General features: G+C 43.5%; 2 protein-coding genes across 3 annotated transcripts in view; one reads left to right on the top strand and one right to left on the bottom strand.

Annotated features, from left to right (window-relative positions):
- Positions 1-23,575, bottom strand: part of LOC125323352 — a 29,190-nt gene that overhangs the window by 2,762 nt on the left and 2,853 nt on the right. Inside the window, exons 2-4 of one of the 2 annotated variants that reach the window (XM_048298226.1) lie at positions 14,378-14,550; positions 5,922-5,990; positions 705-808 (exon numbers count right to left, since the gene is read on the bottom strand). In XM_048298226.1, the coding sequence (XP_048154183.1) occupies positions 705-805 (101 nt within the window). In that variant the 5' untranslated portion in view covers positions 806-808; positions 5,922-5,990; positions 14,378-14,550. Of the gene's footprint in view, positions 1-704; positions 1,404-5,921; positions 5,991-14,377; positions 14,551-23,575 lie in introns of those variants that run through there. The other variant, XM_048298225.1, reaches the window with a different exon arrangement.
- On the top strand, positions 11,220-22,548 carry TLR5 (toll like receptor 5). The gene is made up of 2 exons (XM_048298224.1): positions 11,220-11,329; positions 18,628-22,548. The coding sequence occupies exon 2, from the start codon at positions 18,632-18,634 to the stop codon at positions 21,215-21,217; it is 2,586 nt and encodes an 861-aa protein (XP_048154181.1). The 5' UTR covers positions 11,220-11,329; positions 18,628-18,631; the 3' UTR covers positions 21,218-22,548.

Genomic DNA, 23,575 nt, shown 5'->3' with positions numbered 1-23,575 from the left:
ATCCCCTCTGTTATCAGAGGACAACAGGTACAAGTAGCTCTCCCACTGGCAGGAAGAGACAGCAAGGACCAAATTCCTGTCTCAAATGCTGATTGCAGCACAGGGGGAAATAAACCAAACATGCTGTCCATCAAGCAAACAGTATGAAGGACAGGAATATCAAGACAAAACGTCCACATTGAGACACCTGTTGACCAAAGTTGCTCAGGAACTGGCTTGCTACTTACTACTCATCGTGGTACTGTCTGAGGGTAAGAAAACCATGACTGAGGCAGGCCAAACCACATACATAAGAAGTGCTATTTTGGGGAACGGCATCTTGCTTCTAGACTGGGACTTCTCATCAAAACACCCATCTGAAAAAGACTGCACTCAGATAAAAAAAGCCCTGCTTGAATTTACTTGTCCCAAGTGAGGCAGCGGAGACATGGCCCTCTCACAGCCTCCACAGCACTGTCCTTGCCACTGCACTGGATCTTCTGAGCTGCAACCAATGGGTGTCTTTTTGTCACCCATTTTTTGTGGAAACCACTCCAGAGAAGTTGTGTTCAGCATAATGTAGAAGTAGACATTTATTATCATAGAGTATTTGTAGGGAAAGGAAACAATCTCTGGCACAGGTCATCACCAGAAAGATTTTCCTGAGGAAGAGACATGTAAAGCTTGTCATGTGCTTTGTCACATCTAACTAAAGTGCTCAGTACCGTTTACTAGAAGGTAATGTGGCCTGGGGCTTCTTCGAGCCATCGCTCCTCTTCTTCACAGGCTTCTTGACAGATGGGCGTTCACCCTTCTGGATTTCCATCTCCTACAAAGGCATAAAGAAACCCCATGAATCTTTAGAATGTAAAATAGGATATTACCTATTTAAAACACAAGTTATAACCAGGATCGTTGCTACCAAGGCTTGGGCAAACATTTCCTGACTTACAGAAGGAAACAGGCCAGAGATTCAATGATGCCAACTCTTTCCTTTCAATAAGCCAAGGCAGGATATGGGTGCTACCATACTGAGCAGCAGTCTAAAATCATAAATTCGTTAGTCTTGAGCATAAATGGGAATAATGCAAACTGGTACGGAATGAGAAATCCTACGCCGTTTGCAATTTTAGGAGGCAGCACCTCACACCCAGCCACGAGCCTGGCCACAAAGGCTGGCACTTTTCCATGGGAAACAAAACTCAGCCCCACCATTTGTAGATATCAGTTAAGAAGCGGCATCTGGTACTCCAAGTACAGCCAGAGTCTTAGTTGCTGGCAGCTTTGGTCTGGGAGAAATCCTGCACTGTTTGCAATTTTAAGAAGCAGCAACCCACTCCTGGCCGCAAGCCAATGGACCAGCCACAGGTGCCTGGCCAGGAATGCTGGCCCTTTTCTATGGGAAAAAAAATGTACCCCACAGTTACTTGATGTCAGTTTGGAGGTGGCATCTGGCACTCCAAGGGCAGCCAGAGTCCTAGTTGCTGGAAGTTTTGGTCTGGGAGAAATCCTATGATACTTGCCATTACGGAGGTGGCACACTACTGTCAGCCATGTGTGACTGGATGCAAACGGTGGCCATTCTCCGTAGGAAAAAACATCATTCCCCAAGTGTCTTGGGGTCAAGGGAGAGGTGGTGTCAGAGGCTCAAAAGGCATCCACCGTCCTTCTTCCTGGAAACTTAGGTCTGAGAGAAATCCTGCACCATCCACAATTTTGGAGGTGGCCACCTACTGTCAGGCACATGACTAAACCTAACCCTAACCCCTAACCCTAACCCTGACCCAACCCTAACTCTAACACAAGCACAAACCCAAACCTAACCCTAACCTTAACCCTAATGGCAGCCAATAAATCCTAACCCTAAGCCTAATGCTAACCCTAAACCCTAACCCTAGATCTTTGGTCTGGGAGAAATCCTGAGACGTTCGAAATTTAGGAGGTGGCACCCACTGTTGGCCACATGTGACCATACATGAACCATGGGAATTTTCCATCGGAAGAAACGTCGTTCACCCACTATTTTGGAATCAGGTGATAGGTGGCGTCTGGGGCTCCAAGCAAAGGCAGAGTCCTAGCTGGTGGAAGCTTTTATCTGGGAGAAATCCTGAGACGTTCGCAATTTTTGAGACAGCAACTCACTGCCATCCACAGGAGTATAACCCTAACACTAAAACTAACGCTAACCCCCGAAACCTAACGCTAACCTTAACCCATTACATTAACCCTAACCCTAACCCTAACCTTAACATTTTCGTAACCCTTACCTTAATGCTAACCCTAACCCAAACACTAACCTTAACGGCGGCCAATTAACCCTAAGCCTAACGCTAGCCCTAACCTTAAACCATAACCCTAACCCTAACTCTTTGCTCTGGGAGAAATCCTGCAACGTTTGCCATTTTTGTGGTGGCAACCCACTGTGAGCAACATTAGACTAACCCGAACCCAAAGAATAACCCTAATGGCTCCCAAAAAACCACATCCCTAACCCTAACCCTCTGGTATGGGAGAATTTGTGCGTTGTTTGCCATTTTGGAGGCGGCACCCCACTGCCCTCCACATGCGACTGGATGCAAACGGTGGCCATTTTTCATGGGAAAAAAACCTCATTCTCCCAGTCTCTTGGGGTCAAGTGAGAGGTGGCATCTGAGGCTCCAAAGGCAGCCAGAATCCTAGTTTCTGGCAGCAGTGGTCTGGGAGAAATCCTGTGCTGTTCGCCATTTTGGAGGCGGCACCCCACTGTCGGCCACATGTGACTGGACATGAATGGTGGCCATTTTCCATGGGAAAAATAACTCATCCCCCCCCAGTATCTCGGGTGAGGTCAGAGGTGGTGTCTGGGGCTCCAAAGGCAGCCACCATCCTAGCTGCTGGCAGCTTTGGTCTGGGAGAAATCCTGCAACGTTCTCGATTTTAGGCGGTGGCATTCCACTCTCAGCCACATGCACCTGGACATGAATGGTGGCCATTTTCCATGGGAAAAAAAACCTCAGCCTCTCAGTGTCTTGAAAGCAGGTCAGAGGTGGTGTCTTGGGTACAAGGGGAGACAGAGTCCTTGTTGATGGCAGCTTTGTTCTTGGAGAAATCCTGCGACCTTCACAATTTTAGCCAGCAGCACACCACTGCCGGCCACATGCGACTGGATGTGAATGGTGGCCCTTTTCCATGGGAAAAAAACCTAATTCCCTCAGTATCTCAGGGTCAGAGGGGGTGTCTGGGTCTCTAAGGGCAGCCAGAGTCCTAGTTGCTGGCAGCTTTGGTCTGGGAGAAATCCCACGATGTTCGTGATTTTAGGAGGCAGCACCCCTTCTCAGCCACAGGCTGCTCCTCATGTCATGCTTTTCAATTTTATTGTTTTCACTTTGGTCCAGAATTTTCTCTTTTTTTTTTAAGCATTTCATTTCATCAATTTCTTCTCCTGTCTTTTCGTTTGACTTCATTCCCTGATTTCGGGATTTATGTTATTAAAATTTTGGCAAGTTTCGGTCCTTTTCACTGCACCTCATTTCATCCCAATCAATTTGGTTGTAGTCACCCCGTTTCCAATATTCTTTTTTGAAAATTGCATTTTGTTTTTATCATATCTCCTTTCCATGGTGTTTGTTACACTTTCTTCACTGATTTCAAGATTTCCTTTCATGAAAGGAAATTCTTCATTTCATTTCATGAATTGACATCTCGCCATTTCAATCAGTATTAATTCAGAAAGGTTCAGGCCATTTCCTGCACTTCAGGTCATCCCATTCCATTCCATTATATGGCTTTCACTTCACTTTGGAATTTTTGGGGTTTTTTCTTAGGATTTCATTTAATCAATTTCATCTTCTCTTTATTTGTTTCATTTCCTGATTTCGGGATTTCAATGAGTATGACTTTGGCAAGGCTCTATCCTTTTCACTGCACCTCATTTCATCCCAATCCATTTCATTGTAGTCACTCCATTTCCAAATTTTCTTTTTTTTTTTTTACCTGAATTTGATGTCATCATATCTCCTTTCCAGTGTGTTTGTTTCCCTTTTTTCCCTGATTTCAAGATTTTATTTCCTTTCATTTCATGGCCGAAACTTGCTGAAATTATACTTACTGAAATCCTGAATTCAGGGAATGAAGTCAAACAAAGAGATAGGAGAAGAAATTGATGAAAGGAAATGCTAAAAAAAAAAAAAAAGAGAAAATTCTGAAACGAAATGAAAACAGTAACATGGCATGGGATGACATGAAGTGCAGGGAAATGGACTGAACCTTGTGTCCTGGGTTGCAGTGTATTCTATTACCATCCCCATCAGCCGTTGAAACCAGGTGGGGCAGTGTTTCCTTGCCTCCTCCCCCCAGACTATCTTGCTGTTAATGGCCCATCATTGTCCTGCCACATGACTCAGAGATAACTCCCTCTGGACTATCTTCTGTTAATGAGCCTAATCAACACTTGGCCTCATGACTCATTACCCCATTGTGAGATGCTCCACCCAGAGGGAGGAACCAAGCAGCCCATCGTGGATATAAGCTGAGGCTGAACACCAGAGGCACGCTTCCCACTGGATTTCCAGAGGATAGGAGCTACACAGCCACCACTGGACCTGAGGAAGAGCAGACCCTTTTTTCTACAGGATCACCGCTTCAGAGGACTGCAGCCACCATTCTACCAGACTGCTACCACCACCCTGCCTAACAGGGACTCAGGTTGTATCTTGACTCTGTCAGTTTGACAGTGTTTTCTTTTAGTTTTTTTTTTTCTTTTCTTTAACTTCGCCATTAAATTGTTATTCTGACTTGGTGCCTCCCACTGGTTTGTTTTCAAACTAGTACACCTTGCCAAATTAATCCTCATTGAAATCACAAGATTTCATTTTCTTTCATGAAAGGAAATAAAATCTCGAAGTCAGAGAACAAACTGAAATAAACTGACTGGGGTGGACTTCACAATGAAATGAAATTCAGTTTAAAGAACTAAAAGAAAATTCTGAAATGAAGTGATTGTAATCAAATGTAGTGAGGTGACATGAAGTGTCCCTTGGCATGCCTTTTATAGTTGCACTGTCCCTGGAGGTCCAGGCTTTATGGTATGCAATCGTACTTACAAGTACTTAACACAGGACTGACATAAGTATTAGTAGCTAAAGGCACACAACCCAGATTAGTATGAAAATAGGTACTTTGGTGTCATCTCCGGCCCAGCTGATTCCATAGAAAGCAGAGCAGCTTAAGCAGGAAAGAGTAAGAATTTCCTCTCTAGATATCTTTATGCTCTGGTGGGACATCAGGGGACATCAGGGACAGAAGCAGAGTTCACATCCTATTAGGAAGAGGAGGGCTCCAGAAGCAGTGATCTGGATAGGAGAAGGATCCACAACTTGGTGTGACTTGTGAGCAAGAGCTGCCTTGGGCACTTAATTCCAAAAGAGGCTGAGACTTACGCAACCCCAACAGAATTGAGACTCATTTTATTTCGTAATCTTAAAACATGGCCCTCAGTGCTGCATTTCCAGCTGTCCAGATTGCGTGACACTTTGGTTAACAAGATGTGTATTGTAGATCCAGTGCTTTAGGCTCCCATGTCTCCCATGCAATGTTACTGAATCCCCAGCTCCCTGCTGTAGATATGGCCATGAAAAAGTGAGCTCAAGAGTTAGCTCACAGGTGGTCACTTTTTCAAACAGCATCAATTTCAAGAAATTTTATCTAAATGTAACAGGAAAACCTAAATTACTATAATTTTTTAAAAGAAAAATTACCCTGTCCTCTCTTTTACCTCCCCTTTTCATTCCTGGATTGCTCTCTAAGAATTACAGTAACATGCAAATAAATCACTTCAGTTACAGATCTGTCATTCAATCCTAAATTCTTTAAGAAGCCTAAGTATTCCACTTAGTATAAGGTAATGTAGCAAATGGAATATAATGGCCATTAGAAACAGGATAACAGTGTGGGTGGAGGGTCACCTGCTTACAGTTATCTTGGTCAGATTACATCAGAGTCAGCTGTACAGGAGATCTGCTGGCTCTTTCCATCTGAAAGAAAGACCAGAAGAAACAGCTCAAGCACCAAGCAGCTGGCAAACACAAATGTTCACGTTTCTTAGACTGAGATGAGTTGGTCTGATCATCTCCTATAGATTAAAATGCAGCAAAGCCCATAAAAGCTCCCTCCTGTGCTCTGGCTGCACCCCTCAGTCTGGTTTTCCCTGGCCTGACCCTCTCCCATAGAATCACAGAATGGTTTGGGTTGCAAGGGACTGTAAAGATCATCCAGTTCCAACTCCGCTGTCATGGGCAGTGACACCTTCCACTAGACCGGGTTGCTCAGAGCCCCATCCAACCTGACCATGAACACTTCCAGGGAAGGGGCATCCACAGCTTCTTTTGGAAAACCTGTTCCAGTGCCTCACCACCCTCACAGTGAAGGATTTCTTCCCAACATCTAATCCAAATCTAATCTAAATTCTGTGAGTTTAAAGCCATTCACCATTCACCCTTGTCCTATCACTACATGCCTTTGTAAAAAGTCCTTCCCCTGCTCTCTTGTGGGCACCCTTTAAATACTGGAAGGTGTTATAAGGTCTCCCTGGAGCCTTCTCTTCTCCAGGCTGAACATCTCCAACTCTCTCAGCCTGTCTTCACAGGAGAGATACCCCAGCCCTCTAAGAATCTTTGTAGCCCTCCTCTGAACCTGCTCCAACACTTCACTTCCTTCTTTTATTGGCACTCTAGAGTTCGGTATCCAGCAGCCGATCCTGGAAAGCCAGGGAGGATTTCCATTCTGCTGGGGAATTTACCTTCCAGTGCTTCTTCACTGATGATTCTACCTTTTAAACTGTTTTTTTCCCGTTCCGTATCCACATAATCACCACTTCCCTCCACTCCTTACCCCTGCGGTACCCCAGCTCTCCGGCTCTGCCCTTTGTTTACCCTCGCCTTGCGTGAGTAAGCAGCTCAGCTACACGGCTTGTTCCCAGTCTCCCTGGGGCGGTGCTTGCCCCGCCGGCACCGCGCCCCAGCCATTCCCGGTGAGTGGAGGAGGCTCTCCCGCTCCAGCCGGCCGGTGCGTATGCGGGAACAACGCGGGGAACAAGGCGGGGAAGAAGGCGGCTCTGCCCGGCCGGGTTTCCGTGCGGGGCCGCTCCGCCCCGGAGCGCCGGGACACGGGGCTGGGCTGCGGGCGGGAGCCGCGGGAGAGAGCGACAGCCTTACATGGGTCCGTCACAGCCCACGGCACTTCAAGGGTCAGTCTTCACCCTCCCTTCCCACCCTCGACCTCCCCTCTTTCCACTCTCACTTTAAGCCGCCAAGAAATAAGGTTCTCCTCCCCTAGAAAAATGTTTTGGCGGCAGGGTTGCACTTAAAACATTATGTAAGTTAGCATTCATTCACTTCCCCCCCCCCCACCACCCCGAGGCGGACAAGGATTATTACGCTCCTTTTATGGGGGAAAAAAATAGATCTGCGGGGTACAAAGTCCCTAAGAGGAACAAAGGCGTTGGAGGTGGGACTTGGTAAGACAGGGCCACATCTGCACCTGGCCTTTGAAGAGTCCAGTTTGTGGGATGTCAGCAGCTCCAGCCTGGACTTCAGTACTTGAGAACTCGAGCACGAAGTGTTTTGCTTTTGCAGATACCCAGCAGTGCCCGAGTCTGGCTGGGCTGACTGGCCAGCATCCACTGTGGCTACATGGCATAGGTGTTGTCAGGTAGGCAGGCTTCTAGCTCAGACCTAGCTAAAAACACTGCAGTGTCATAAAATGGAGCAGTGAACTGTTGCTGTGTTTAATTCCGTGACTTATGGCTGGGAGCGTTCACGCAGGTCATGGGAGAGTTCAGTCCATCAGATCTCTGCCCGAGGGTGAATAAGACGTCTCTTCCTCTTAATTGACAACAGGCTAATTTTGGCCTCCTCCAGCTTCCTTGTGAAGCTGTGTCATTATGCAAGAACTTTCAGAAGCTAAGTGAGGTGGTGAAAAAAAGGAACCAGAGGGTAGGGCAAGAAGGGCCTCCATAATGCTCTCTTAAGGATGGTTTCTGGGTTGAACACATAAATAGAATATGGAAGCAGCCCAGAGCAGATCTCCTTCCTTCCCTCCCTTGGCCCCACACAAAGCATCTCCCAATCCCTCATTAGGCTGAGACATGTCTTTGATTTAGAGAATCTTGAACATTATCCACTCAGTTGGAAGAGCTATAAGGGAAGAGGAGGTTCTCAGAAGGCCTCCTGTCCAAAATAACCAGTGTTCCACTGTCAGTGGGTATGATTGTGAAAAAAGGGTTTGGTGTTGCATTGTGAAGAAAACAGAGCTGCCTGTAGCTGTTTTACTTGACAGATTAATGTGCTAAATGAAGACATAGCTGGCTTTCTCTCTGGAAGGAGCTGGGTAGGGAGAAAATTTGAAATATAACCTGCATGCAGGTTTCTGTTTTGGTGCTCCCTTGGTGTCTCACTGCAGGTCTTTATGGATTCAGTAATCAGGTGCATGTTTTTCTAGATGCACTGCATGGAGTGTGTAATTCAGTCTCCTGCTTCCAGTCTAAATGCCTTTCATGCAGCTCAGCCTGTGTGACAGCTGTTCTTCCTGGTTTGGGTTGGGACTATCTTGTGTAAGGATACTCAGTAGATAAGCAATTGATCTGGGATATATGTGCAGGTGAGCCCTAGGATGCTACTGCCATGCTGGAAGTCAATGGAACAGCTCCCTCACCAAGAGCCTCCCACAAGAATGGTTTCAGGAAGGCTACCAGTTACTTTTCTACCTTCTTGACTTGGTAAGTCTTCATTGCATCGCAGGTTCAACAGTACAAAGTTTTGTCAGCCATACTAGTGAGTGAAATTTTCACATTTTTCTCCTCCACCACCAAGAGCAAACTCAAATTCATTCAGATCTAAAGCCTATTTCAAATAAACACAAACACCTTGATTCCTGCAAAGTCTGGAGCAGGTTTCTGATTTCACTCAAAAGCTGGGCAGATTTTACCTCTCTTTGTATTATATTTATGGTCCTTTTGTCACTGGGCATTTGCAACTTCTTATCTCTTGATTGCTTTTTTAAAATGCGTGTGCAAAAAAAATACTTGCAAAAGGAAACATCTCTGTTATAATTTGTTCCATTTGGCTCCACATATTCAGGAATCTGTTTCCGTACTTTTTAAATAATTTGTTAATAAAAAATGTGCCCAGATTTGGTCCCGGATGTGCAGGAGTGGTAACTATGCCACTCCCCCTCAGGCTGGCCACTGTTACTCATCTTTCCTGACTTCAGGCTACCAAACCATTACCACTGTTTTATGCCTGACAACTGTTTCACAGGCATGACAGCACTGATGAGCTTTATGAAAAGGTGAGAGCTTTAAAAAGAGCTGTACGGAGCTCTGCTTGTGACCCTAGGAGTTGCAGTCTGCATGCTGCTTCTCCACTCAGGAATTCGCTGCTTCCTGAAGAATCTCTGTCTCATCTGTGAAAGCTGGCTTCCTGTAACTTAAAAACTTGACTGTCATTCTTAAGATTCCTTTCCTGTTATCACTTTGATCTTTTCCAGGTGAGAGCTTAAATCCTGACTGCTTCTAAATTATCCTGCAAGCACAAAAAATTTAGTCCCTGGGCTAAATTCACTTTGTGAAAAACACAGTCCAAAACTACAGCAAAGAGGGAAGGGAAACTAACAGGAAGGAGACTTTTTTTCCCCGGGGTGGCTTCTAGTATAGACCAGGCAGTTCTCACATGACAGGTTTCAAAGCATAAGGAAAACATGGGCTCAGGATGTGAGGTAAGAATACCTAAGTGGTGACTGTGACTGCCCACAGGTGGTTTGTGCAGCTTTGAACGAGTGCCTCTGCTGGAAAACAACAGTAGCAAAAACTTGCAAAAAAAACCAACCCAAAAAACAAAAATCAAACCCAAAAGCCGCCAAACCTCCAAATCTTCACTGTCCTCACTGAAACCCTATTTCCTTAGGATCTGAAAGACAGGTTGTTGGTCCTCTTCTGAGGCCCAGCTGAGGCTCCTTCTGCCTTCATGATGCCCTGTGAGACACAGAGCAGAGCTGGGCTGAGCGGGGCTGGCTCATGGACCAGTGCCCAGTGCTGGGGGCCTTACTGGCACAACCAGCCCAGCTGGCTGCTGGGCAGGGAAAGGAGCAGGCTGGCTCTGCTCAGCAGGGACACACTCAAAACAGTGCTAGAGGCTAAAAACAGCTGAGCTGGGGCCAGGAGCTGGGGTCTGGGGCTGAGGCACGCTCTCTCTGCCTATCCAGTTTACTCCTGTCCTCCACAGAATAGCCCAGAGCATGTTTTAGTCTCTATTTTCTGGGTTTTTTTGTCTTTATTTTCCTTTCCTTCTGGGGACTGCTCTCTTGTTACCTTTACACTATAATTAGAGGAATCACATCTGTCTTTGTGTGTTTGCATCTCATCATATAATCTGATGGGATATCAAAACAAACAAATAATACAAACAGGAAGAGGATCATTACACCAAAACCAGTGTTGGCTTTTACGGTCCTACTGCTCTGTCAGGTCATTAAATGCCTTACTGCCTTATGCTTTCTCCATCAATGATGGGAACTGTCACAGTGCCCACTTGCCTTATAAGATGCTTCCTGATTTTAAGAGGAAATATACCTATATTTGAGTTAAGCATCCTGGCAACTTAAGGGAGAGGCTGAGGGGGCAGGGTGCATTCGTTAATCATCTGATAAATTAAATAGTTTCTTTTTTAGATCTTAACTGGCCAGAGGGGCCCCATGACAAAAATTGTGTTTACACTGCACAACTTTTTATGAGCACAAATGCATATATTATGATGGCTTAAAGCCCAGGCAAAAGCTTGGAGCTTTATTTTTGTTTCAGTAAGTAGATTTGATCTAATCAGATAACAGCAGCAATACACATTTTCACAATAGCAGTTGGCCTTTATCTGACCAGTCTAAGAACAAAAGCTTACTGTTTTGCAATATATCTTTCAAGATGTTTCTTATGGCCTAAACAAGTATTACAAACTCCTTGTCAGTAGGCTTTTTGTTAGATTAAAAGAAAAAGGATGCTCTTTGAAGGTCTTTGGGGTTTTTTTCTGATAAATTTTACCAAGCACCAAATACAAATAGTCCTTCGCAGTCAGTGAGTATCACCAGCCTCTGGGAAAGCTACTCATGATTTTTGCCACGAGTGAGAATAACATGAATGATATTAGGGCATCAGGCAGTGATATTTTGTACTGCACTTTCTCCAAGAAGTAGGAATGATCCTCATTTCCCTACAGAGTTGCGACCTGGGAATATAAAGAGAAGACTGCACAAGGGAGACACATTTGGATGGCTGGAAGGTGCCCAAGATCTGAAGACGGAGGTCAAGACACATTTGTCTATTCAGGTGAATTTCAGTGGGGTTTAAGCAGCAATTGCACAGCAACTGCAGGTGTTGGGGAGGTCCATATGAAGAATGTGGCCCCAAGCAGGGGAGTCTGCATGGAGCACTTCTCTCCGAGTCTAATGCAGGACAAAGTAGCCATGGACCTTTTCCTTCAAACTTTAGCCAAGGAAAGGAGGGGTCTCTGACACTGTGACCCAGTTAGACCATTAAAGGAAGTGGAATATCTGAGAACTTTGCCTTCCTCAGTCTGAGAACCTTCGGCCTGGTTCTCACTCAAGGAAGGGGTTTTAACCACAAGGCACGTAAGTGTGTTAGGTAACAGGACATCTCTCCTGCACAAACGTGGCTGTGCACATGAGAGCTGTGAGGATTTTCAGCTAGGGCAAGTGTAGGGTCCTGCACATGGGGAGGAATAACCCCAAGTACCAGCACAGGCTGGGGCTGACCTACTAAAGAGCAGTTCTGCTTATAAGGACCTGGGAGTCTTGGTGGGTGACAAGCTGACCATGAGCCAGCAGTGCCCTCACAGACAGGAGGGCCAATGGTATCCTGAGGCACATCAGCCCTATCTTCCAGCAAGTTCTATGTGTGTTTTGTTGTACCTTAACAGCTCAGCTTTGTCCTGTGAGCATGGCTGGGTGGTATCAGGCTGTTGTATCTACCATAACTCCTTTCCCAGGGCTGTTCCATGCACTTTATGGCCAAATACAATATGACCTTATACAATATGGCCATGGCCGAAGATCAGTTATTTTAACTTAAATGCTATCAGGACATGAACATTTTCCTAACATTTGTTATCAAAAGTAAAATTTGTTATCAAAAGTATCTGTGTTTGAAAGAGGAAGGAGAAGAGAAGAAAGAAAGGATTTCTTTGACTTTGCTAGAGTTCTTGTTCTAGAACTTGTGGCCTGAATCAAGAAAAATTTTAAAACCTGAGAGTCCTCCTAGTTGAGATTATCTATACTGAGTCAGGCTTAACCTTAAACTAAGCAAAAATGTCCTTACTTACCCAAAAGTTCTGTATTGAGTTTGTGTAGGTTTTGATAGGAGTGGGGGCTACAGGGGTGGCTTCTGAGAAACTGCCAGAAGGTTCTCCTATGTCCAACAGAGCCAATGCCTGCCAGCTCCAGAATAGATGTGCCCCTGGCTAAGGCCAAGACAATTAGGAATAACAGTAACACCTCTGTGATAATATATTTAAGAAGAAGGAAAAAGGCATTGTGCAGATGTAATTGCAACCAGAGAAGAGCAGAATGAGAATGTGTGAGAGGAACAGACACCAAGGTCAGTGCAGAAGGAGGGGGAGAGGGTGCTCCAGGCATCAGAGCTGAGATTCCCCTGCAGCAGATCATGGTGAGGCAGCTGTGCCCCGCAGCCCACAGAGGTCCACTATGGAGCAGAGATCCACCTGCAGCCCCTGGGGGAGCCCACACTGGAGCAGATCCGTGTCCAAAGGAGGCTGTGACCCTGTGAGAAGCCTCCTCTGGAGCAGACTCCTGGTAGGATCCGTGGACCTAAGGAGAGAGGAGCCAATGCTAGAGCAGGTTTACTGGCAGGGCTTGTGACCCCGCAGTGGGCCTGTGCTGGAGCAGCCTGTTCCTGAAGGATTGTACCCTGTGGAACCAGCTCATGCTGGGGCAGTTTGTGAAGAACTGCAGCCTGTGGAAAGGACTCACATTGGAGAAGTTTGTGGAGAACTGTCTCCCATGAGAGACATCCCCTGCTGGAGCAGGGGAAGCATGTGAGGAGTCCTCCTGAGGAGGAAGGAGTGGCAGAAACAACGTGTGGTGAACTGACCACAACTCTCATTCCCTGTCCTCCTGTGTCACTGGGCAGAGGAGGAGGTACAGAATTTGGGGTAAAGTTAAACCCAGGATGGAGGGAGGAGTGGGGTAAAGTGTTTTACAATTTTGTATTTATTTCTCATTACCCCACTCTGATTTGATTGGTAATAAATTAAACTAATTTCCCCAAGCTGAGTCTGTTTTGCCTATGACAGTAATCAGTGAGTAATCTCTCCCAGCCTTTATCTTGACCCATGAGCCTTTCATTACATTTTATGTCCTGTCCAGCTGAGGAGGGGATTGATAGAGCAGCTGTGGTGGGCACCTGGCATCCAGGGCCAGCCCACCACAGGTTCCAGACTCTTCCTGATCTTTGTTTCCCTTCCCAGTGGCTCTTTCATGCCCCTGTGCTTTGTACCCGCAGCTGATTTCTTTATTGATATTTTTATGAGTGCTGCATTTTGCCAGTTCCTGGCAGGAAGATCTGGGTTAACTAATTAGGAAGAGTAATTCAGGTTAGATGAATACAAAACAGTCTCTTTTCAGTTAGCTGGACTCTGGACATACATGTAAAGAAGTTGGCTTAAATATATTTCCGAAACAATCACAACAAAAGTTGTAAACTGATGATGAAAGCAGTGTGCACATCAAATTCTAAGTTAAATCTGTGATTTTATACACAAACTCATCTCACTTTAGAAAACAATAATAAGGGACAATTAAGACAGTGTTTGTCTCTTCAGTGCCTAATATTTTGGGGTATAGAGGGAGAAAAGACTTTCAGCTATATACTGGTTTTACAGGCAAGAAATACACCCTGAAGCTGCTGAATCCTCTCTTTCTTTTTCCTTTTCTCTGGGGGCCTTTTGTGCTACCTGTGACAAGCAGTGGTGTTTCACAGAAAGACATCAGGGTAACAGCAACACTTGTGCAGGCATCAAGACAGCTCTCACATCTTGCTGTCCAAACAACAAGACCCTAAGCTATGGAGCTAAAGAGAAGAAAACCTTTCCAATTTGGCAGGAAGATTGACGTTTATCCCTTAATCCTTAATCCTAAAGCAGGTTTGCAGCAATTAGAGACGAGATTCTCACACAGCAAAAAATACGCCTACCTTTATTTTATATAAATATGTATATACACCCTACCCATCTGTGTTTCAGTGACCTGCAGAAAATGACACGGATGTTTTCATGAAAATTAGCATTAGTGAAAAATTTACTTTTTTTTATCATTTTTGGTGCAGATATGAAAATCTTACCAGCTTTACATCTGTCTTCATCTTTTTATCCACTCCTAAATGACTGGTATTCTTGGTCACAGGATTTTTTCTTTGTGGAATTGTTCCGAGCAGTCTCCTCATGTTGTGGGCACACAATTCCTCTGCCTGAGTCACCATCAAGGAGGAATCTCCTTAGAAGGATATCATGGTCACTGCAATAGGTTATTAAAGGTATTTTTAAACTCTAAATCTTTGTGATGATAATATCAGACTGGTCTTCTCTAAAGGCTACCCAGAACCCCAAAACCCATGGCTGACAACTGAGGACCACTTAGACCTGCTGCTCATTTTCCTAAGCACACACAATTCCTATCTGTTCCCTCCCACTGACATTTGCTGGCTCATTTTTGACTTAGTTTTATGTGATGGAAGCACTGGAGGCAGCTGAGGAGAATAAGCATGCTGCTGAATGCTGCACAAAACCACTTCTGAGAATGAAATTTTCCTTTCAGGTCGCTCTCTTATAAAGCAACCCTTGAGCCCAAGCAAGGACAGAAGCAGAGGATGTAACCTACTCTTCATTTGTGTGACATCCAGTGCATTTTTGCTGGGGGTGTGGAAAGGGGAGTGGCAAGTGCTTTCTAAGTCTCCATGGGACAGTTGCTACTCTGGCACGATTAACAAAAAGAAACAGTCTGAGCCCTCCTTTTCAGCTTTACTGCAGGCCCTGCTTACTGACAGACCCTCTGGGTGTCCTAAGGCAAACACAGCTGTGCTGAGAGAGACAGGCACTGCTGCAACATCCACTTTCAGGTATTGCCAATTCCCATCCTCTTTTGCTGTGCTAGTGAAGGTTTCTAGGTGGTTTGAAACCAGATTAGCAAAATCAGTTAAAAAATGGAGTACAATAGTGAAGGTCAGTTCCAGATGACTCAAAACCCTCCCACTTTTCCCCTTGCCTTTACTGCTTACCCCTTCTGACATCAGTGCAGTGGAAGGAAACAAAATCTCACACGCTGGGCTCTGGTTCTCTAAACTTCAGTGCCCCGGTTTTCAACAATGAATATTTTCAGTAGTTGACAGGATAAGAGGATACAGACTCAAGCTCCACCAGGGAGGTTCAAGTTGGACATCAGGAAATTTTTTTTCACTGAAAGGTTGTTTAAACATTGGAAGATGCAGCCCAGGGAGCTGGTGGAGTCACCATCCCTGGAAGTGTTCAAGAAACAACTGGGCTTGGCAATTAGAGCTATGGTTTAGTTGGCATGGTGGTGTTTGGTCAAAGGTTGGACTCCACAATCTTGGTGGTCTTTTCCAACCTTAAAGATTCTGTGACTCTGTGATTCTAGAATGAAGCATTTACACATCCCTTCATCTCCACATCCCTGCACAGACACGTAACTGAATGGGGTGATCCTCGTTTTTGTGGGAAGAATATCCTTCCCAAAAGGCTTTCCATGCTGATGTACAGTGGTAAAGGGTTGCATAAACTGCTACATGATGGGATTCTGAAAAATTAAAAATCTTTGCTGTCCTCATGAGAGCATTAAGAGGCATTTCTTACTGCCAGCATCCCTCTCCTGCTCAGGGATTCAGGGGAGAAGGTAATAATTTATGCAGAAAGGGAGCAAAGAGTTTACAAGTGAAATCTTGCTTGTCACTAAACCAGAGCAGTTGGAGTGTAACAACTGCTAAAAGATTGTTAGATATTTTTTTAGCTTACAAGAATGTGGAAAAGCAGGTGAATGTAAAATAAAAGATGTCTAAAAGTATTTCCCCATTTTCTTACATTCTTAAAAATAAAACTATATTTTAAAAATTAAACCCAACATTTTCTAGTTCTTGCACTCTAAACATTTCGAGCTTTTTCTAGCTGTTTATTGTACACATGTCCATTAAATATTGACTTTCAAGGTATTTTCTCTTTGTCACTGCTTTTGATTATGCTGTGATTTTGCCCAAACTTTAAAAGCAGCCAGTCATCTGGGATGAAAATGTAAAAGTCTGAAAGATAAATGTAATTTAAAACTCTTTGTGCTAAACACCTTATATCATGGTGTCAAGAAGAACCAATATAATAGTTACCAAATATTAAAAGGGTAACTCGGTGTTTCCTTTTCATGGTTCAAGCAAATAGAAAAGTAAAAAAGTAAACAAGATCTTGAATGACCTGCTGTATGTTTAATTGTGTCTTTTTTAGTAACCTACAATATTTTGTAGTCACAACAAACATTATATAGGTTACTGCTTATAATGTTCCCTTTGAAAGTGCATGCTAGGTAAAAAAAGAGGTTAGTAAATACAATTATTTTGTATTATGAAATTATTATGAAATGAAATTATTCCCCATAGGAGAAGTTAAAATTTCTTTAGGGTTTTTTTAAAGTACAGTATACAGACAACCCCTTTAGGGCTAATAAATTGCTCTGTTCTTTACTATGCTCAATAAAAGAGAATTTTGATACTGCCTGCAATTTGCTTTCCTTTGCAGCACATCCTGAATTCCTTAGGGAGACAAAACATGAATGAAGTTTGAATGCCAGGACTTCAGAAATCAGCTCTTGTCCTATATCCCTAATCTCCTTTCCTTCCAAGGATCAGAGCTTGTCTCAAGTACATGAGATTGTCTTAAAAATGACAAGATCAGTATTTTAAGTTGTGAGCTATGTGGGTTTCCCACTTAGTGTTTGAGCCTCTAGAGTTAAAATTTGCAGACTCACTCCAGCTGTCAGAGCTGCTACAAGGTTTTAATATAATCAGATGACTTGGAGAACATCACCAAAAATGTTTGATACAGTAGGATCATGTCAGTTATGAGACTGGATTGTGCTGTAATGTCCTACATTTTATGGAGCAGATAGTCTCTAAAAATTGGCTGGCTCTTTCCTCTGGTATTAACAATGGGAATGTCATAGTGACTTCTACAGACATACTTTCTAATTTCCCAAGAACCCCTTTGCATGGCAGCAATAAGCATAATTTAAATTTAATTTAATTTAATAGTGCAATATTCTGCACAGGGTTTTATACTTGCCCCTTCAAGAGGCATTGTGTTCAAACCAGAACAGTAATCGTTCAAAGCCCCACTTTTTTCATCTCTGAAGTAGATTTACTTTGCAGACATTAGATGGCCCCTGGGGGTTTGGTTCTACAAGGATTCACACTTACCAATTTTTAAGCAGATTGTGCTGGAGGACATAAAAATTCTTCTACTGGGTCATCATTTCATTTCAATAAATGCTTGTCTAAAAGCAGAACCAGATGGTTGCAATCTTAGAAGGTTGGGAGTTTTTTCAAACTACTCTACACAAATAACCACTTTAGGGCTACTAATTTGCTCTGTTCTTTACCATGCTCAATAAAAAAGACCTTCCTTGCTTTGGAGAGGTTTTTGTCTCAGATAAGAAGGGCGACAGACAGACAGATGGCATAATGCAAGGGAAATACAGAGCGGGAAGAAATGGATTCATCAGCAAGCTACATAAATTGTGTTATGCACCTTTTGTGTCACTGAGGAATTTACAGTTTGGGAAATGTAGTTTTTTGTAAAGCATGAAATCTTGCAGCACAGTTTCAGGCTACTGCGCTTTTTTTGTTTGTTTTGTTGTTGTTGTTGTTTTCTTGGTGGTTTTTGTTGTTGTTTTGTTTTTTGTTCCATCACTGTTAGCCTTGTTCCTGCCTATACTTTCAAAACTATTTTACAGCCGTTTCCAGAAAAATTTCACATTGTCAGGTTAATCTGAGGCTCGAGGAGCCCCACAAGAGGTTCCCCTTCTTAAAAACTCATGGCTGTTAGGCACCTCTGTGTGACAACAATCTGAATTCCAAACAGGTGACTGCCCTGACAAGGAGAGCACTCGTGCAAGGAGTGGCATTTGCCTGCTCTGTTGAGATGACTAGGTGGCTGCACTTTACTTGGACAATCCAAACTGTTTTAGCCCTTTTGGAAAAACTAATTAAGGAGTTAAGCTAATACACCAGCATTACCAGTTCCATGGTGCAGATTAAATAGCTAGGCCAAGATTTTTACTCTTACTTGGTGGGGTTTTAAGGAACATAAAGGAGAGTTAATTTTTAGGTCATAAGAGGTCCTCACATCTTTTTGGGATGCATGTTCTGACCAAACAGCCTGTCAGGTGATGCCTGTTAGATTCAGAGAATCCCAAATCACATTCTTAGTGTGACATTATTCCTCTATTCTACAGCTGTCAAAGATGTGCCCCACAACTCACTGCAAAGACAGCCAACTGCAGAACTAATTCTCACTACTGTCACTTTTTTTCACATAGGTTCATGATGTTGTGCCGTCAGCTCCTCCTTGTCTTTGGCCTGTCACTAGCTAGTGGGGTGTGTGCTTCTAGAATGTGCTACTCAGAAGCCCAAGTCGCCATGTATTTTTCCTGCAACCTCACAGATATTCCACCTGTGCCAAAGGATACAGTGAAGCTTTTACTAACTTACAACTATATCAGACAAGTGACTGCGACTTCATTTCCACTGCTGGAGCACTTGCTGCTGTTGGAAATGGGAGCCCAGTTTGTCTGTCCTGTTACCATAGGACAAGGAGCGTTCAGGAACCTGCCAAACCTTCGTATCTTAGACTTGGGAAACAATAAGATTCTTCAACTGGATCTCGATGCTTTTGTGGGCTTGCCAAGCCTGACTGTCCTCCGTCTGTTTCACAACTACCTTGGAGATTCCATCCTGGAAGAACGTTACTTTCAAGATTTGAGGTCATTAGAAGAATTGGATCTTTCAGCGAATGAAATCACAAAACTTCATCCTCATCCCTTATTTTATAATCTAACAGCCTTGAAAAGTGTGAACCTGAAATTTAACAAGATATCCAACTTTTGTCAAACCAATCTTACCAGCTTCCAAGGAAAACACTTTTTATTTTTTAACTTTGGTTCTAATCATTTGTACAAGACAGAAGATGTGGCCTGGGCCAAGTGCCCCAATCCTTTCAAAAACATTACATTTAGCTCACTAGACCTTAGTGACAATGGCTGGAGCACAGAGAGAGTCCAGTATCTCTGTACAGCCATTAAAGGGACTCAAATTGGTTCTTTAACATTTAGCTCTCATATAATGGGTTCGGGATTTGGCTTTGATAACTTAAAAAATCCAGATAATTCTACTTTTGCAGGACTAGGAAGAAGTAATCTTAGTTTCTTTGATATTTCAAACGGTTACATTTTCTCTCTCAATTCGTTAGTGTTTCAAAGTCTTGGTAATCTGGAATCGCTGAACCTTTTCAAAAACAAGATAAATCAAATCCAAAGGCAAGCATTTTTTGGCTTGGGCAACCTAAAAATTCTCAATCTCTCAAGTAATCTTTTGGGTGAGTTGTACGATTATACCTTTGAGGGTCTACGTAGTGTAATGTATATTGATTTACAGAAAAATCATATTGGGATGATTGGTGACAAATCGTTCATGCAATTAGTAAATCTGAAAATAATTGATCTCCGAGACAATGCCATTAAAAGACTCCCTTCCTTTCCACATCTGACCTCTGCCTTATTAGGTGACAATAAGCTAATGTCTGTGGATGACAGAGCAATAGCTGCAACACACCTTGATTTAGAAAGAAATTGGCTGGCAAACCTAGGTGACCTGTATATTCTTTTCCAAATTCCAGATCTACAGTATATCTTCTTAAAACAGAACCGGTTCTCTTACTGTGTGAAAAGTGCTAATGGTATAGGAAACAGTCAGTTAATATACATGGATCTAGGTGAAAATATGTTACAGCTGGTGTGGGAGAGAGATTTATGTTTGGATGTGTTTGGGGCACTGCCCAAACTTCAAGTTCTACATCTGAATAACAACTACCTTAGTGCTCTTCCACAGGAGATTTTTGGAGGTCTAACATCTCTTAAAGGACTTAACCTGGCTTCCAACCTGTTGTCTCATCTTTCTCCTGGGCTTTTCCCACAAAGCCTAACAAACCTAAACTTATCTGGAAACCAGCTGTTTTCCCCTGAGCCTGAGGTCTTTATGACTTTGAGTATTCTGGATATAACACATAATAATTATATCTGTGACTGTTCTTTAAAGAGCCTGCTGGTGTGGCTGAATGAAACCAATGTAACCCTGGCTGGCTCCCCATCTGACAGGTACTGTGTGTATCCCCCTGCCTTTGAAGGGGTACCACTGTCACATCTGACATACGATGGTTGTGATGAGGACGAACTCCAGGAGACACTCAGATTCTCATTATTCATCTTCTTCTCTGTCACTCTTCTCATGTTTCTGGTGGCAGTCATCATTTTTACTCGCTGCCGGGGGATTTGTTTCATCTGGTATAAAACCATCACCAAAAGAGTGATAGACAGCCAACCACGAGTAGCAGATAAAAGTGAATACAAATATGATGCATATCTCTGCTACAGCAAAAATGACTTTGAATGGGTCCAGAATTCTTTGCTAAAGCACCTGGATTCACAGTATTTTGATAAAAACAGATTTACCTTGTGTTTTGAGGAAAGAGATTTCTTGCCTGGGGAAGAACATATCAACAATATTCGTGATGCCATTTGGAACAGCAGGAAAACAATTTGCATTGTGACCAGGCAGTTTCTCAAAGATGGGTGGTGTGTGGAAGCCTTTAATTTTGCCCGGAGCAGGTACTTCTGTGATCTGAAAGATGTCCTCATTATGGTAGTGGTTGGGTCACTTCCTCAGTATCAGCTGATGAAACACAAACCAATTCGAAACTTCTTACAGAGGAGTCAGTATTTGCAGTGGCCTGAAGATTATCAAGATGTAGACTGGTTTTTAGATAAACTTTCTTGCCAGATTTTGAAGGACAAAAAAGTGCAAAGGAAAACCACTGGTGTAGAGCTGCAGACTGTAGCAACTGTCTCACACTGATGCTGTGAGTGCCTGGCAAATATCGCATTTCCAACTGTGCCATGGCAGGAATAAACAGAAATTGGCTTCGTCTTTCCTTAAGAGGACATGCAGAATGATAACTGTTTCAGTGTAAATCCTACAGAACATCCAGACAAAGCAACCAGCAAATATATGAAACTGCAATTGTTTTGTGGACTACAACATGCATTTTCAGAAGAATTGAATTAATAACAGATGCTTCACATGTTGGGTGTATCTTCAGGCATTTTAGTCCTGATTTTTGGAGTACTGCTTACTTAATGATCTGTTTCAGCTAGAGAAGGATATTCATGATTGTTTTTTCAGAGAGAGCCCATGGTACTGTCCAGGAGTGACCAAAAGTGCTCTCAGGCACTGCCAAGCCTGACCATTGTGGTTCCTGGACTGCCCACTCCTGTGCTTGCTGCACTGGTAACTTTTCATGCGCTGTTTCATGGTACAATCACTGTTTTGCACCTTTATGCTTTATATTGGTGAAAAACAGATTTCATTCGTTTTCTACTCAATAACCTCAGCTCAGTTGGAACATACAAACTTTGGACTTCATTCATGCCCTTCCTCTCCACAAATTCTCTGCTTGGTGGTCAAACTACAATCATTGCTCTACACCATTCGCTGCTGTTTCAGCTTTGGTGCTTTTTCACTTGAGCTGCCTCCTGCCCTGCAGAGAGGAACAGGTATTCCCTATGGATCTGAAGGAAGCCTGGGCTTGGAAAGCAAATAAGAAACTAGCTCAACAGCTGTGCAGGCTGTACCCTGGTGACAGGGCTTTTGTGTTCTGGGAGTGGGAAATACACTGGTACTTTGTCCTGTGTAATTTGGGTTGTCCTCAGCACACCCTGTGTTCTGATCAATTCTAAGGTGTTTTCCTGCTTCTATTGAAATGTTTTTCTAGAGCCATTAATGCCTGGTGCTCTCTTACTTCTCTGATTATTTTACCACTGTCTGCTCAGGTATGTGTCTTCAAGGGGTTGTTTACAGTCATTTTAATAAAAGTCTGACCCAGTGTTCACTGTTGCAGAACCTGCACCTATTATTTTGATAGTGGCATACTCCCTGAGTGTTCTGTTCATCTCGGTTTGTGCATTTATTCAACAAAAGCTTACCAAAATAATTTCAGTGTGATTTCAGTGGGGTTTTTTGCTCTAGGGATGAAGCAGGAATGGGAGGTTTTATAAGTTGCCTGCTTCGACCTTAGCTGCAAACATTTAACATCATCTTAACTGTTTTGCTAGAGATGAAAGAGTATAATCCACTTTGTCTGAATGCAGTCGTTGCAATACAGATGTGCCTGTGGCTGATCTAATTTACTCTCAGCACAGTATACATGATTTCTATTGATAAAATTACTACAGAAAAATATCTCTTCCTTCTCAATCAGTGTAGTCACTCAGGAAGGCAAAAAGAGCTAAACCTTGGAATATTTTCCAGCCGGCATGGGACACGGGGTTGCAGATGAAAGAAGGGATTGATTGTGCTGGTGGAGGAGCCCTGGGTGTCGCTGTTGGCTCAGGTAACAGCCCGGCTTTCCTGAGCCTCTCCTGCCTCCTGCCACTGCAGCTGCTGGCAGTGGAGGAAAATCCTGCTGCAAGGAGAGGGTTGGGAAAGCACCAGCAGCCCTGGCTTCCCAGAGCCCCCCATGAGCCGTCAGAAAAACCACCACGGGCATTTCAGCTCTCTGCACTTCTTACATTTCTCTGAAAATGTCCAACTCTTTCTCCTTTTGTCCCGTCAACCAGTGCAGATATTTATAGGTATCCTTGAAATGCAGAGGCTATACCAGGGAGTATTGCACATAAAACCCACTGGCAGATAGCCAAAGCAGGAATGAATGTGTACAAAGAAGATCATCTGCAGGTCCAGGTGATTAGTCTATGGATCTGTGCATGGTCTAAGAGTTGGGGAGTTTAAAAGCACCCTTAAGAAATTATATTTGAGTGAGTATCACAAAATATTTTTGGTCAAGTGTAAATTTAGAGCCCTCTCCACTTAGGACCCTACTGTATATTTACAAAACATTCCTATCGTTTCGGATACGTAAAACTTTCTCCTGCTAACCTGTGTATTCAGGAATGACAAGTAGATGCAGGAGATGGGTTAAACCAAGGCTTTTCCATTTCATTTGAAATGCTTCTGGCTATTTCATGCTTAGGACATAAGGTTTGCATTTACTTCAGGCTTTGGAAAGGTCTGACGTTTTACATACAGGTTTTAATAAAACCTTTGGATGAAGTTTCATTGTCTTACTCTGTGCTTATTAACCAATTTCAAAACTTAAAGAGATCACACCTGTGCTGGATGCAGATGGGAAAACTTCTTTCTCCCACAGATGCAGCT

This window comes from Corvus hawaiiensis, chromosome 3, assembly GCF_020740725.1.
Source record: "Corvus hawaiiensis isolate bCorHaw1 chromosome 3, bCorHaw1.pri.cur, whole genome shotgun sequence".
Taxonomy (NCBI): domain Eukaryota; kingdom Metazoa; phylum Chordata; class Aves; order Passeriformes; family Corvidae; genus Corvus; species Corvus hawaiiensis.
This window is presented reverse-complemented; position numbering and strand designations above follow the sequence as displayed.

Coding starts and splice junctions, on each gene's coding strand:
- TLR5 (XM_048298224.1), top strand. CDS start 18,632: ATGATGTTGTGCCGTCAGCTCCTCCTTGTCTTTGGCCTGTCACTAGCT.